The sequence below is a fragment of the Balaenoptera physalus genome (assembly GCF_965194825.1).
Source record: "Balaenoptera physalus genome assembly, chromosome: 12".
NCBI classification, from domain to species: domain Eukaryota; kingdom Metazoa; phylum Chordata; class Mammalia; order Artiodactyla; family Balaenopteridae; genus Balaenoptera; species Balaenoptera physalus.
Window position 1 is genome coordinate 84,986,811 of NC_138897.1, and position 16,648 is coordinate 85,003,458.

Sequence of the window (16,648 nt, forward strand, 5' to 3'; positions counted from 1 at the left end):
GCGCAGGCAGAGTGGGAAGAACTCGGGGAGCTCCAAGCCCTTTAGCACGGGTGGAAGGCGGACTAGGAACGGGGGCACAGGAGTGGGGGGCACACACGTCAGACTAAGGCATTGAGACTTCACCCTGAGTTTCCGGAGGATGCTAAGCCACAGAACAAGATCCCATGTGCCCGGCAACCGAATGGAGGGCAGATGCAGATGCTGGGGCTGGGTACCCACTGAGAGGTGGGCAGCTGTAGCCGTCCAGGTAGGGAAGGGCGCTCAAGACACAGCTGAGAGAAGCAAGGGCGGTTGAGAGCATGCTGGCTGCTTTCTCCAGGGGCGTCCCAGAGCCACCCTGCCTCCCTCCGTTTCCCCCGGCAGTGCCAGCCTGGATGCAGGCTCTGGGACTCCAAGTGGCATCACTGGGAAGGGCTTGGTGGCTTCCAGGACCCCCAAAGCTCTCCTGCTGGCTGTGCCCCGAGAGACTGGCCAGTATTCAACCCAGGCATTGGCCGAGGTCCTGCAACACAGAGATGCGCCCGGCCAGACAGAAAGGTGAGCTAACCCCATCGCTTCCAAGAGCTGCAGGTTCAACCCCCAGCTTCTCGTCCTACTAAACCTTCTCCCCAAGACTGTTACTTCCTCCTCCGTAACTCAGAGATAATAATATCACTGCCTACATGAGGCTGTTCATACCACGAAAAACAATCAAATCACATAAACAATATGCATAATCGTCAAAACGTGGGAACCCAAATGGCCATCTACTTGTGAACAGATGAACAAACTGCGGCATCTCCATCCAATGGAACATTATTCCACCATGAGACAGAATGAAGCAGTGACACTTGATACAACCTGGATGAACCTTGAAAACACGACATTAAGAAGCCAGACACGCAAGGCCACTACTGTATGCTTCCTTTTATATGAATCTCCCAAAGTAAGCAAATCCATAGAGACAGAAAGTAGGTTAGTGGTTGCCAGGGGCTACAAGTTGGGAGATTAGAGTGACTGCTGAAGCTTCTTTTTGGGGTGATGAAGATGGTCGGGAAATACAGTGGCGATGGTGGCACAGCACTGTGAATGTGCTTAATGCCACTGAATTGTATGCTTTAAGATGGTTAAGATGAGGGACTTCCCTGTTGGTCCAGTGGTTAGGACTCCACACTTCCACTGTTGGGGGCCCAGGTTCAATCCCTGGTTGGGAAACTAAGATCCTGCAAGCCGCACGGTGCGGCCAAAATAAATAAATAAAAAATAAAAATAAAATAAAATGGTTAGGATGGTAAATTTTATGTTATGTGAATTTTGCCCCCATTGAAAAGAAATCATGTACACACTCAGCACTGGACCTGGCAGGAGCAGCATAAGATCCTGGAGTCTCCATGCTTGCTATTATTATGTCCCCAAAGCAATAATCTCACGGTACCTATGCGGCTCTTCAGCTGCCTCCAGGATCCCAGGGGACAGAGAAGTTGTGTACCTCCTGGAATTACAGCCCAAGCAATGCCTAAGCCGGGGCCTGGGGAGGGAGAGCGAGGGACCGGCCTCCACAGCCTGGAAGGGGCCCTCCCTCACATGCCTGGCACGCACAAGAGGCTTCACGGTGCCGGATGCCCTGCTCCTCTCCTCCACCTGCCTGCCCCTTGGAAGCCATGTGCTGGGCGTGTACACGTTCCAGACCACACCTCACTGCTGGGAATTTAAAGTAATCCAAAGATGCACCTGGGTGCACTCGGTCTTGAGAATGAAGTTATCAAACTCACTCTATTCCAAAGCAGAAGCAACGACAAGAAGATTAATTGCTGGCCTTCCTCCAGCAGCTTTCAACCCTTTGCTCGAAAACTTCAACCCGCTTTGTAAGTGCAAAAGCTGAGGGGTTCCCAGGAAGAGCTGCCCCAGGCCCATGCCAGCCTGAGGGCGGCATTTATTTTAGGTACCGAGGGTCTTGTTAGGATATTTCGTTTTGTTTTGTTTTCTGCACAGAATGAATCCTCCAAATCTCAGGACTGGAGGGGACCCTGGGACCGACTGAAGGGACATGACTTTAGAAAACATTCTCCCCTCATGAGCAACGAGACAACTCAGAAAGCTGTCAGAGTGGGTGAGCATGACTCTCAAAATCACACAGACCATGCTCTGCTCATCCACGCTCACCTTCCTACGGCTAGCTTCTGTTCTTTCCCATTTGCCTTAGAGCAGAAATAATAACCACCAAGTGTCAGCATTTACTCAGAGGCAGGAACTAAGCCAAACACTTGACACACATGATCTTATTTAGTCTCATCACAGTGCCTGCCTCTCCTGGGGGTTGTCACACCCATTTTACAGATACGGAAACTGACTCTCAGAGAGGGTAAGTCACTTGCTGAAGGTCACACAGATATGAGTGGCAGAACCGGGATTTGAACCCAGGTCTGTGACTCCAGAATCTGTTCCCATGACCATCTGCTGTGCTGTCTGCCAAAACTAAGAAGTAACTGGGACAATGAATACATACCATTTACATCGCTAAACAAAGAGAGATGTCTCCATTTTAATAAAAAGACTAAAGATGAGGAAGGGAGAAAAGCAACAGTTAATCAGCGGAGATTTGGGCACTTTTCAGAGCCTCTAGGGAACTGGTTTTCACATTCTTCCAGAACTATCTTCAGCTCCAGATTTACCAAAAGCACGAGGGCTTATTATGGTAGGACATTTAGGTAAAGAACTCCAGTTTCAGGACTTCCCTGGTGGTCCAGTGGTTAAGACTCCACGCTTCCAAAGCAGGGGGTGTGGGGTAGATCCCTGACTGGGGAACTAAGATCCCACATGCCACACAGCATGGCCAAAAAATTAAAAAATATTAAAAATATATAAAAAAGAAAAAAAAAAAAGAACTCCAGTTCCTTCTACAAGGAGCTAACACAGACTTTGCATTCCACTATGAACCCATGAAGCACTGGATAAAATTAGAAAAAAATTTAAGACATCACTAAGCTTGAAAGAAAGGGAAATCCCAGGTGCCAGAAGCAAGGAGGGGACTCAGACCCAGCAAGTGAGGTGGCCCAGGGGTACCAGAATATTTCCAGGCTCTCACAGCAAAGGGTGTGGCTTCTAGCCCACTGAGTGACAGCAGTGGCCTTGGGTCCATATGAGTTAGAAGTGAGACTCCTATCAAAAGCTAGAGCACAAAGTGCTGCCTCTCCACATAAGGTGGGACAGAAAAATGTTCCCTGCTGGCCCAGAGAATCAGCAAGGAAGCTGACTCTGCAGAAGAGGTGGCAGGGTGCAGAGGAGGGGAGGGGGACCCTGGGATGAATCAAAACTCCAGGCCTGTGTCATCCACGAGAGAAAAATCCAAACCTCTGTGGTGCAGGAAAGCCAAATTGAGGAATTAATGTAAAAAGTGTTTCCAGACCAGTGAAAGCCCTAAGGTACCCAGAACAACAAATGCAAAGCACTGTGTGAGGTACTTCTATAGCCCAGGGCACAGGGTACTCTCATGGGGGAGGTACTTCAGCTGAGCCCATCTCCACTTGGTTTGGCCTCAGCATGAATCTGGAGATGAGTGAAAACCAGGGGGGAGCCAGCCCAGAGATGAGCTCAAAATCAAAAACCAAACTACACAGCAAATGACCACCATATGGGAGAATCAGCAGACACAATTAATAAATGGAATGGACCCCCAAGACGATGAGACAGCAGAAACTATACAATAAGCTTTAAATTATTATGAATAATATAAGAACAGTGCCCTATGACACAAGCAGTGAATCTGAAAACCTTATAGAACTTACAAAATTTTTTTTTTTTTAAGTCTATGGAATTTAAAAAACTAAGTTGGGTTAAGGCAGCAAAGCTGTAATAGCTAAAGAGAGAATTAGTGAATTGGAAGACAGACCTAAGGAAACAAATCAAAATACAGCACACAGCAACAAAAAGGTAGGAAATATGCAAGAAAAGTAAAGAGGCATTCAGGACAGAATGACACGGTTCATCACCTTTCAAAAGTAATTACTGAGGAAAAATATTAGGAGAAAGGGGAGAGATAATATCTTCATTATGGAAGATATCAGTCATTTTTAGAATAATACAGCATAAACCATTCCCAGGCAGGATAAATTAAATCCACACCTACACAAAGCACCTAAAAAACCACCACCAACAAATATTTTTAAACAGAGGGGAAAAAGCAGATTTCTACAAAGAAATATCAATCAGACAAAAGAGCTGACTTTTCAACAGCAAAAAGAGACCAAAAACTCAGTGCTGAGAGAAAACATGCAGCAACCTCAAATTTTATACCCAGCCAAATGATCATTCCTGTAGCCTGGCAAAATAAAGACGTTTTCAGACAAAGCTGACAACTCAGAGAGACTCGTTGCAAACTCCATGGAAAGGTGTGTTACATAAGAAGAAACTGAATTTGGAGACTTCCCTGGTGGTCCAGTGAGTAGGACTCCGTGCTCCCAAGTCAGGGGGCCCGGGTTCGATCCATGGTTGGGGAACTAGATCCCGTATGCATGCTGCGACTAAAAGTTCGCATGCCAAAACTAAGAAGCCCGCATGCCCCAACTAAAAAAGGATCCTGCATGCTGCAACAAAGATCCTGCGTGCCACAACTAAGACCTCGTACAGCCAAAATAAATAAATATTAAAAAAAAAAAAGAAACTGAACCTGTAAGGAAAAATGGTTGCAAAAATTAATAGAGTCTGCATAAAACAAAAACCAATACGGGGCTTCCCTGGTGGCGCAGTGGTTGAGAATCTGCCTGCCAATGCAGGGGACACAGGTTCGAGCCCTGGTTTGGGAAGATCCCACATGCCGCAGAGCGACTAGGCCCGTGAGCCACAATTGCTGAGCCTGCGCGTCTGGAGCCTGTGCTCCGCAACAAGAGGGGCCGCGATGGTGAGAGGCCCGCGCACCGCGATGAAGAGTGGCCCCCGCTTGCCGCAGCTAGAGAAAGCCCTCGTACAGAAACGAAGACCCAACACAGCCATAAATAAATAAATAAATAAATAAAAATTAAAAAAAAACAAAAAAAACAGCATGAGTCAATGATTCATTTGGTTGACATGTTAAAAAAAAAAAAAAAAACCAATACGTAGGTTTTTAAATTAGAGAAAAAATACTACAGAGTGATACAAATTAAAGCATGCTAAGGTCCCCGATCATTAGCACAACATCAAGAAAATGACAAACTTGAGGCATGTCAAAGATGGCAGATGTGTCACAAGTGATATGAATTACTGAAGGAAGTTACAGAATACCCTTAAAAAGGAGATATATGGCCAGCTTCTGAAAGGTTTACAATCGAAATGATCTGTACCTGCCAACAACTATTGAACACTTACGACGTGTGAAGAGCTTTACTCAAATTCTCATTCAATCCTCACAGCAGCCCTGGGACACATTCCCATCATACAGATGAGGAAACTAAGACTCAGGGAGGCGAAGTTTCTTGCTTAGACAGTAAACAGCAGCGTCGTGATTCAAACCCACTTCTACCTGCTGGTAAAGGTCAAGGTGGTGGAAGGCTAGTCTGTGTCCACGTGGGACTCTGGCTGAGGCCTTGGAGATGCAGGAGAGGACAAGATAAGGGAACCCCTGAGGACTACCAGGTGGGTGAGGCCTGTGAAGTGCTGGGCGCTCAGCTGGGGTTCTCTGATCACTGAGACCCTGGCGTGGGTGCTCAGGAGCTGGGAAGGGTCCCCCCCACCTTGCCATCGCTGTATAACTCAGTCACACCAACCGCGCTGCTGTCTCCTGCCTGGCCACCGGCCCTCCCTCCCAGAGGTACCTGGGCCCTGAGACCTAACTGCTCCCTTTCACCTCCCAGGGAGCTGTGCTGAGAACAGAAGGCCCACTTCTGACAGCCTGCCCGTCCACAAAGGTCACACTGTTGGGACAACAAAGGGCCTTTTTGTCCTTGCGCTTAAGGTGATTTCCACCACTGGCAGAAATCACCCACTTGACCTTCTGGTTTTATGAATTAATAATAAAGATGGAGCCAGTGACAGGATGGCTGGCAGGACCAAGGTGCCAGGCTCCTCCTCGTCACCTTGCCCAGCCTCTCCAGGCTGGGAAAAGGTGCCCTGCCTTATCTTCCCAAAGCAGTGGGCACTCCTGAGCCAAGAACGCCTTGTTCCCCGGGCTTGAGATAGCAGATACTAAAGTGCTTTGCAAAAGTAGAAGCATCTTATCGAGGCATTTTGTCTGTTGGATTGGACCGTATGGCATATCTGAGCAGTGATTAAATTCCAGGCTGCATTCTGGGGACCATTAACTCACAGAAAAATTATCCTGCCAGCGTGGGGATGGGGGAGGTGAGAAAGAAAGATGCATAAGGGATCTAATTACTACTAATCCGTGGAGCTGGGAAGTCTTGGAGTGGATTGCCAGTTGCTTTCACGCAGAGAAAACACTACTTCTGAAACAGACGTGAGCCACACAGTCAGACCCAGGAAATGGAGGGGGTTTCTTCTTCTTAGCCCTCCCCATACCCCTCACACTGCTCATCACCAAGCTTGCCCTCCCCGGGGGTTTGTGGGGGAGGGGGGAGTAGCCCACACTTCTAGAACTTTCCACATCACCCAGAGCTAATACTATCTGCCTTGAGGTCCGATTCTCCCCTTGCCAACTGGGTAAACAAGTGTGTGGAACACTGTTAACAAGGTCATGGGGCGCCTCTCACAGATAATACGACCTGGGGTCACTCACACTCTCCACCTATGTTATATCACGTGGGAGAGGCAGTTTCTCCTTGCACCCGAAAAAGATAGCTTTTTGTTTTTTGTTTTTTTACAGTGTATTCCTAAATTTATTTTTATTTATTTTTTATTGAGTATGGTTGCTTTACAATGTTGTGTTAGCCTCCACTGCACAACAGAATGAACCAGCCACACACGTACAGAGATCCCCTCCCTTCTGGACTTCCCTGCCATTTAGGCTACCACAGGGCACTAGGTGAGTTCCCTGTGCTATACAGCACGTTCCCATCAGTTGTCCATTTTATACATAGTATCAATAGTATATATGTGTCAATCCTAGTCTCCCAATTCCTCCCACCCCACCCCTTTCCCCCTTGGTATCCATACATTTGTTCTCTACCCCTGTCTCTACTTCTGCTTTGCAAGTAAGATCATCTATACCATTAAAGAGGCCTTGTTTTGAATTTGAGTTCCACACACAGCATCTAAGTGACCTTTTTTAAAATTACACTTTCATTGTTTTTACTGAAGTATAATTGATTTATAATATCAAAATCGTGTTAGTTGCAGGTGTACAGCACGGTGATTCAGTTATACGTATACATCTAAGTGACCGTGAGCAGTCACCTGCATGTCTGAGCCTCAGTTTCCTCATCTGTAAACGGTAACAAAAGTCCCACTGGGGGGGCTTCCCTGGTGGCGCAGTGGTTGAGAGTCTGCCTGCCAATGCAGGGGACGCGGGTTCCAGCCCTGGTCTGGGAAGATCCCACATGCCGCGGAGCAACTGGGCCCGTGAGCCACAATTGCTGAGCCTGCACGTCTGGAGCCTGTGCTCCGCAACAAGAGAGGCCGCGATGGTGAGAGGCCCGCGCACCGTGATGAAGAGTGGCCCCCGCTTGCCGCAACTAGAGAAAGCCCTCGCACAGAAACGAAGACCCAACACAGCCATAAATAAATAAATAAATAAATAAAGGAAAGAAAAAAAAAAAAAGTCCCACTGGGCTCTTAGGCGGATGAGATGATGGATGGGAAAGGCCCAAAAAAGAGCAGCTGTTACCTCATCCACAGCTCTAGACCATCTCGTTGACCGCCACATCTTCAAAGGGGTGGAACTGGCGGCTCAGAGAGGGCTGCGGCCTGGACCAGGCACCTCAGCACTGCCGCATGGGGCAAGCCCGACGATCGCCGGCCTCCTGGCCCTACTCTGCAGCTACTGCTAACACGGGCTGACCGGATCCAGGTGCACAGAGTGAAAAATGGGCCAGAGCAAGGGGCGCTTTTGGGTGCCCAGGAATGAGTTCCCTTGCTATCCAGCCCTTTCCTGCACGTTTCCACACTGTGAGCACACAGGGAGTGGGCAGAGGTCTGGACAACCCGCCCGACCAAGGTAGCAAAGGTTCCAGAGGGCTGGGGTCACTTGGCCCTCCCTGCTGTGGTCTTGACCACTGCGCCCAGGGCCCCCGAGAGCTCAGCCTTTGGGGACCAGTCCTCCCAGATATGTTTGTTCCTCCCTCAGCAGGGAGCCACCATTTTTCATTCTTCTAAAAAAATTTAAGTGCTCTTATTATTACTTTCTTATTGGGGTCTGATTTACATACTGTGGAATGTATCTCCACTGTTTTAAGAATCTCAGGAAAGCTGAGGGCCCACATCTCCCAGAGCCCCACGGACACAATTCTGCACCCCACTTTATGGGTTTCAGAGACTCCCCAAGGATCCCAAGTTAAAACCACGGTCCACCCCAGAGGAAACGGAAAGGGAGCCAATAGGTCTTGTTGGCCATTTAGCTCCACAAGCCTTGGTGACAACAGGATGAACACAGTGGTACCGGCCGGTCCGCCCTTACCCCTCAAGGTCCCGAGCTTCAGGAAGGCAGGGGAGGTGTCTGGTGCACCAGGGAATGTGGCATGGCGTGAAGGGGCTGAGGCTGTGGTCTGGGGCTGCTTGAAGACTTTATAACCCAGGAGTACTGCCCAGCCGGGAGATTCCAGTGGAAAATGCAGTGCCACCCCTAGAAGCCAGCCCAGGCCACACAGGCCTCCCGCGTCTCTGGTTCCCTCCCCAAAGGATGAGGTCCGGGGGTCAGACCAGGACTTGAATCCTGCCTCTGCTTCTCAGCGGCCTGTGGCAGTCACGTCCTCTCTTCAACCTTGACTTCCCCATCGCTGGAATGGGAAGGCCACAGCGTTCCTGGGAGGATTCCATGAGCCACTGCGGGGAAACTTCATAGCTCAGCACAGTGTTCGGCAGATGACAGGCGCCCGATAAACATTAGCTCTAACCATCATGAGGTCTGAACTCTAGATCTGGGAGATTGATTTTTCTTCTTTCTTCTGGCAGCTTCTTGGCATCTACACAGACATGCCTGTGGAGCTGTTCTGGAGCCTGAAGGAAAAATAGACCCCTCCACCTTTCCCAGATTCCTCCTCGTATTCTTTCCTTTCCAATTCCAGGAGCAGACACGGGGTTGGGGGGACAGGAAGGGGGGTCCACCTCCGGGCCAGCTCAAGGTGGTGACAGGGAACATGCCACGGTGAGTGATTCCTTTCTTCCTGTCCAGCGTCCACGTCACACCTTGGGACACACACTGGGCTTGACACCACGCCTGCCACGGAGAAAGGCCAGCTCACCACTCGGACACACAACCAGAATGCCTTTGCTCGGGTTTTTAATATGAATTTTAACAGTCTAGGTAGTCAGCTTTCCTGGCGCAGAAAAGATGTTTGGGAGTACTTGTCTATGCTTTAAATCAGTCGATGAGACTCTGACAGGCAAGGAGAGGTGGGCGTGCGGACCCAAGGAAGCCCTGCGTGAGCGAGCTTGCGCTCAGGCCTATTTTTGGCGGGGCTGACGTGGCCAAGGCCAGCTGCTGGTGTGGCACTAGATTTCATACCGGACACTGGCTCCTGGGCAATACTCCCTGGGTTATAAAGTCCCCAGGGCCTTCACCCCTTCAACGTGAACCTCTTGTGTTCTGAGTACAAAGGCGAGTACACTGCCCACTCTCAGGGAGCTCCAAGTTTCAAGGGGGTAGCAGGTGACGAAGCTGACAATTATAACAGGGTGTGATGTGAGCTATTATGGGAGGGAATGCAGGGGCTGCGGGAGTGCTGAGCACGGGCATTTAACACACAAAGGTTGGAAGGAGGGTAGCTGGGGATGGCTTTCTGGAAGGAAACAATAGCTAAGCTGAGCTCTGAACGAGGAAGAGCATGAGTTTCATAAAGAGGGGGGCAAAGAGGAAACGTGCGCGATCTTCACCTGGGTGGTGGTCACAGAAGTACGGCCATATGCAAATGCCGAATTATGTGAGATGGAAAGAGTGCTCCAGGCACAGGGAACAGATTGTGCAAAGGCCGGGTGGTGAGAAAAATATATGGGCAGGCTGTTCCTACCCCTTCTGGGTTCCTAGAAATCTGAGGGGGCAACGAAACACAGTGAAAGCACAGCAGTGGCAGGACAGTGAACCTGGGGATCCTGAGATCCCCTACTCCTCCGCATATGAGCTGTGGGACGGGAGGCAAGTTGCTTTACTCCTCTGAGCCTCTGTAAAATGGCCATAGTACCACCTTCCCTGGAGGATTACCATGAGGATTCCAAGAGAGCGCTTGCAAAGGGACCAGGCTGATTCTTCAAATCAGGGACCACCCTGGGCCTCAGAGAGGCGGGGGAAGCCTAGCAACCCTGTGGGCACAGCCTGTTCTCTGGCTGCCCTGGACCTAGGCTCTTCCCCCTTCTCAGGGATGCTTCCCAAGGGTTCTTACAGGAACACTCCACCCAGCCCGCAGGATGCTGGGAGCTGACGTTCCCATACCAAGCCAAGCACTGCCACACATAACATACACCCTCTTGTTGAATCTATACCGCCACCCCACGATCCAGGTGGGAGCACTAACGCTCAGAGAGGTAAAACGACTTGCTTAAGGTCATGCAGCTGTGAAGAAGTGGCACCAAGACTTAACTCTTACTTGTGGCTCAGAGCAACCAGGACCTATCAATGTATTTAAAGCATGGCTGATAATACTAAACACTTGTGCTTGCTCTAAATACTTCACGTGAATTCACTCACTTAATCCTTCCCAACAACTCAGAGGAAGGTACCACTTTTATCCCGATTTTACAGTGCATGAAACTGAGGCACTCAGGGCATAAATGACTTGCCCAAGGCTACATACCTATCAAGACCCCTTAAATCAGGTTCCCATCCCAACCTGAGCCCAATGTCCACGTCCTCATCTCATACCAACCTCATTCATTGTCCTCAGCTTGTTCCTGTCAAAGGCCCTTTGCATTTGCTGTGCCCTCTGCTCCAAATGCACTTCCGACTGGTCTTCATGCAGCTGGCTCCTTCTTACTTGGGTCTATTCCATTATCACCTCCCCCACGAAGCCCTCCTGGTCCCCTCGAAAGAAATGTTTCCTTGCCCCTCCCCCAACTCTCATGCCGTCGGATTGTATCTTCTTCACAGAACTTGACACCAATGGGTTGATCTGTTTATACTGTGCATCTCCCCTCAGGAAATCAACCTCTCTGGGTCTGAATGGATAAAAGTGCTCAGACTGTGCCAACGCCTTTCACAGAACTAGGGGGAAGTTTCCACCTACTTGAAGTTCAGATAACGGAAGGCATTATCCTCCCCTCTAGTCTGACCTCAGAACTCCTTCCCTGACCGCCTCTGTCTCTCCTCCCTCTTCGGGGTGTGAAATCTGAGTTCTGAGCCGCAAAAAGGGAAGTCACATCAGCCACCTCTAGGAAAGCAACAAAGCACGGAACCCTCAGCTTCTATCATCCGGGTAGGAGGCTGGGCCCAGGAAACTGACAAGATTCCCAGCATGCTCTGCAGCCCCATCACCTGTCAAACCCACAACCAGATGGAATTCCCCCAGACTGCCTGCCACGGGGGCTGCCTGAGAGACTGAGGCCAGCCCTCCCTTCCTGCAGAGATCCCAGCCTCAGAGAACCCCCATTTCTAACCAGCCAGATTCAAGGCAGCCAGAGGGCACTCAAGAAATAATAAAAACAGGGGAAATCCAAGAAAGTCAGGTGACAGGAATCCTACCTCCTCTCTCACGTGCGCCTTGGGGTTGAACTATATAAAACTTTTTGAGTAAATGAAATAGTCACACATGGTTCAAAATGAAAACATAAAAAAGTTAACAGTGAAAAGCTCACTCCCCCTTCATCTTTTCTACCAAATCCCCCAATAAGTATTCATTATTCTTAATTCCTTGATGCAAATAAAAGTTACAAAAATATACTCTTACTCCCTCTCTTTAAAAAAAAAAAGGGGGTTCCATATGATATATATGCACCACAACTCTTTTTTTCTCCAGTTGAAGATAGCCCTGTATTTGTACACAGGAAGGTGTCCGCATACATGTCTGTGTATGTATGCATGTGTAGACACAGACACCAATTATTAAGGACTTTCTGTAATTTTCACCCAATTCTCCTGGGAAGAGGTGTTTAGATTGGGAGTCAGGAGGGGTCATTTTTCAGCCCACGCACAAATGGCGGGGCCGCTCCCTCCAGCTGATCAACCATAGACGCAGACTGTCTGCACTGAACTCGAAGCAGGCACCAGGAGCCAGCTCCTGACTGGAAATAACAGCTGCAGCTCCCGTCTTCTTGAGCATTTCTCTACAAGATACTAGCAGAAACCCCATTCTAGAAAGAAGGAAACAGAGACATAGAGAGGTAAAGTGACTAGCCCAAGGACACACAGCCAGGAAGTAGCGCTGGCGGGGTTGACACCCGGTCTGCCCATTGCCAAGGCCAGTCTGCCCACTCACCTGGCCTCTCTCGGTCTTCAGTCCACATCCCCCTTCACAGTCCGTAATAGAACCGGGTGCCCCGAAGTCAGGGCCCAGGGTCAAGTTCCCAGCCCGGCTGGACTTGGGCGGTCAGGCGCTTCCGCCATCACTCCCCTGCGGTCAGCTCGGCCCGCCCCCCGGCCTCACGGTGCGCCCTGCCCCGGGCGGATACGGGGCGCACAGCCTCTGCGGGCCCGGGAGTCCGGGCGAGCTCCACGAAGGTCGCCGGGCTCCAGCAAAGTGCTCTTCGGGCGCTGCCTCGCTTAATCCTCCCAGTTACCCATGGTGGGGTAGGGGGGGAACCGCCTGAACCCATTTTACAGACGAGAGGCTCAGAGACCCGCTCACCCGCGCTAAGGTCGCGGGGCCGGGCTCCCACCCGGGCTCCCACCCAGCTCCCGCCAACTGAAAAACTTTCCTCCCCCTGCGTAATCCTGAATCCAAACGACTTTCAGGTGCGGGTCGCGTACAACAGCTGAGCGTCCATGGACGCTAGCTCTCCCGGGCCCGGGAGCCCGGACACTGCTCCCTCCCGGGTCCGCAGTCCCAGGTTCAGGGGTTCCCAGCCAACTCCGAGAGCACCGAGGCAGAGCTGCCGCGACACTTACTCAGCATCACCGCAGCCTGCAAAGTGGCCGGCGGGGACCCATTTGAAGGAGAGGGAGACTGAGGCGCAGAGAGAGCCAGCTACTAGCCCAAGGTCACACAGCGCGGTGGCCCGAAGCCGAGCGGTGGCCGTGGGCTGGGAGCCCCCGTGCCAGCCGGCCGGCGGTCGCGGTCCCCACCCCCGTCCCCTGCGGGATACTCACAGCCCGTCTTGCCCTCGAGCTCCCGCACCTCCTCGGACGCGGAGTGGGTAGCGCCCATGGTGCCCGCGGCGGGGGCCCGGGTGCGCTCGTTCCTCCCAGGCCCTGGACTGGCGTCGGCTGCGCAGCGGCAGGTCCGGCCTCGGGTCCGACACAGGTCGGGACGCCAGGAACCGGTCCGAGCCGCGGGTTCCGCGTGGGGTGCGAGCGCGGCCTCTTATAGCGGCGGCGGGTGGAGCGCCACGGTCCTAGTGCGCTCCGGCTTCGCGCACTGCCGGGAGTGGGGAGCGCCCCGCCCCGGGCCGGAAACGTCGGGGAGAGGGGTGGAGAGAGGAGGGGGACCCAGGTTCCCCATTCCTCGCAACCGCGGCCGTGTTCGTCGCGCCTCACCCCCTCCGCACCCCTGCCGGCTCTGGGAAGAAGGTGTGAGCAGCGTTGGGGGTATAGGTAGGAGGGATCAGACCCCACGGAGGTTCCATGCCCTCCCCCACCCCTGTTCCACTACACATCCTCCCAGATGTCGGGAGGGAAACTCCCTGGGAACAATGGAGAAGGACAGCGTTAATTATCTCTATGGTGAACAGCAATAAAGATAATATAATAATAATAATCCAACCTGAATGCGCAAGTGGGGGGGCTTTCTTTGGCTTATTCCATGAAAGCCCACCCTGATGAAGTGGGCACACCCACGTACAAGACTGGCCTGTCCTAGCTGCTCAGCCTAGTTGCTTAGGGTGGGGACGTTCTCAGTCTTTAGGTTCAGGGATTCTGACTCAGGCAGGGCCCAGGAGGCTGCATTTCAAACTACCAGAGAGGATGCCATCCTTCTGGGAGAAGTTTTGCCTGAAGCTGGCTGAAGGAGTTGGGTTCCATAACTAGGCTGGGTGACCCCGGCCAATCCTGCCACCTATCTAACCATGATTCCTTCTCCTTAAGATGGGGATAATAATAGTTAATGAGACATACATCAGAAAGGCCTGGCCTGGGACACAGCGCCAAGAGAGCCGCTGTGGAATCATGTCCACTTTACAACAGAGGAACTGGTTCTCAGAAGGGTCACAAAGCCAGGGCATTAATTCAAAGTCAACACTTTCCCTGTCTCAAGCCCAGACCACTGTGCTCCACAGTGCCTGGTGACGTGGCCATCAAGGATTGGCATGTATTCAGGGTCTGTCCTGGGTGCCAGGCTCTGTTGATAGTGCTGGGGGGTGGCGGTCATGGAGACTTGAGCCGGCTCACCTACATCCGCGTCACAGAGTGCTGGGGAGGGAGAGCTGAGAACCAGGTGCCCATACCTCCAAGCTGAGGGTATAGGCCCTTCCAGGGACAAGGATGCCGTTCAGAGTCACCAGGGGGCTCCTGAAACCTGCCAGAGCAGCAGAATCAGCCCCCTCCTGATTGAAAATCCAGCTCCCCTTTACACTCTGTCAGGACACTCACTGAGCTGGGGCGGCACCTGGAATGTGCATTTGCAAAGCTCGCACGCACGGGCAGTGCTGAGACCTAGCCAAGCTGGGGAAATGTTGGCTGTGGGACATCAGCTGGTCCAAGCAAACTGGAAGGCCGCCTGGGAGACTGCATGTCAGGTCAGAAGGAATCTAGAAACCCAAAGTGGCCTCTGGATCAAGAAATGGGGCCCTGGACCCCTTGGGAATTACCCACAACTGCTGGACACAATTTTGTTCTGACTTAAAATATCTGTTCCTGGAATTTTATTAAATTATCCAAGGATTAAATGCTGGGGCTTTTTGCTGGGGAGATAGAAAATGACATTCTCATGGCTGCATCTCCTCCCCCTTGGCATGGTTGCTCTCAGAGCTGGTACAGTACAGGTGGGTGGGGGTAAAAGCCCTGGGACAGTGCCCTGGGGCAGGGAAGGGGCACGTGGCCTTGCTCTGCCCCTCAGGTGATCGCGGAGAGACTCCCAGTGTATGGGGTGAAGGGAGGTGGTCTTTACTCCATCATCTGTCTACACAGTCAACTTCATCTCAAGCTCCGCTGGCCACGGTCAGTTTCTAGACAAGCATTTGTGCTGGTCCCTTCTGCCAGGAACTCCGCTGCTCTCCCTTTTCCCATGATCGGGGCTCCTCAGATCTCAGCATAAACATCACCTCCTTGGAGAGTCCTTCTCAGGGCCCCCATCCGCTCTCCTGGGTCTGCTGCCATACAAGCCGCCTTCACCAGCCAGCGGGAGCTGGAAGGCTGGGTGTGATGACCACAGGGAATTTGTTCCTGATGGCAGGGCTTGGAGAAATAATCAGGAGCTCCTTGTGGCAGCAGGAAGGCACAATGTGCAGGCTTGCTTGTTCATTCATTGATTCATCACCCATTTATCGAAGGCCTGCTGTGTACAGGGGACTGCCTGGGGCCTGGAGCCACACTTCTGCTCTTAAGAGAGTCCTGGAGGAGTGGGAGACAGACACACAGGAGGTGACAACACAGCGGGGTAAACAAGGCCCCGCAGAGATCTGGAATGTTCGAGCTGGAATGGCCGCTGGAGAGACTCTGTTAACCCCTAAGCTGAGCTTTGGGGAGTCCATGACTGTCCCAAACTGTGGTCCCAAAGGGACATGCCAGAGGCAAATACTGGCTGGACAGAAGTACCTGTGAGGTTTGGGGGCCCTGCGGTCACCCACCCTCTGCCTGGGCTTTGCCTCCTTCTCTGGCAATGACGCACACACACGGCAGGGCTCTCTGCACACAAAGCCTGCTGCCACTGTTCCAGGGCGTCAGGCCTTTAATTCAATCCTGCTAATGGCGTCAGAGCACCAAGGAGGTCTGGAGCGCTGCGTGGGGTCTGGCTGGGCTGATTGGATCAGTTGTCTGGAGCCCTGGAAGAGGGGCACCCTGTGTGGTGATCTTTATCCTCCGCCTCACTCAGTGTGACCTTCGGAGAGCTAGGGAACACTTTGGTCACCAGGCAACTGCCTCTCTTCTCCCAGAGGAGCTGATTACAAACAGTGGCTGTGGTGAGAATGGCTGGTACCTGTGAGGCCACCAAGGGCAGCTGAGCCCAGAGATGGTGAGGATTGTCTTCATTCGTCTAAGGGAAACAGACTACCGAACCACACTTGGGCAAGTGGCTTTGCCTCCCTGGGCCTCAGTTTCCCATCTGTAAAGTGGGAATAACAATGGTGCTTTCTTCATGATGTTTATGAGGGTTAAATGTGGATTCATATATCTAAAGGGCTTAAAACAGTGCCTGACACAGGAAGTGCTGTCCAGTGGGGTGCAGGTAAGCAGGCCCTGAGAAAACAGACGGGAAGCTCTACTTTGCAACATTGCCAATTTCCCTGTTGTAAATACTCCCACCATGATCAATTTCAAGCTACCAATAATTGAACAATGGGC

General features: G+C 51.7%; 1 protein-coding gene across 3 annotated transcripts in view; it reads right to left on the reverse strand.

Moving 5' to 3' along the window:
- TESC (tescalcin) overlaps window positions 1-13,503 on the reverse strand; it is a 63,921-nt gene extending 50,418 nt beyond the window's left edge. For 2 of the 3 annotated variants that reach the window (XM_082416898.1, XM_082416897.1), the window contains exon 1: window positions 13,301-13,503. In XM_082416898.1, coding sequence (XP_082273024.1) covers window positions 13,301-13,358 — 58 coding nt within the window. In that variant the 5' untranslated portion in view covers window positions 13,359-13,503. The remainder of the gene's footprint in view (window positions 1-13,300) is intronic. The other variant, XM_082416896.1, reaches the window with a different exon arrangement.
- Between the last annotated feature and the right edge of the window lie 3,145 nt (window positions 13,504-16,648).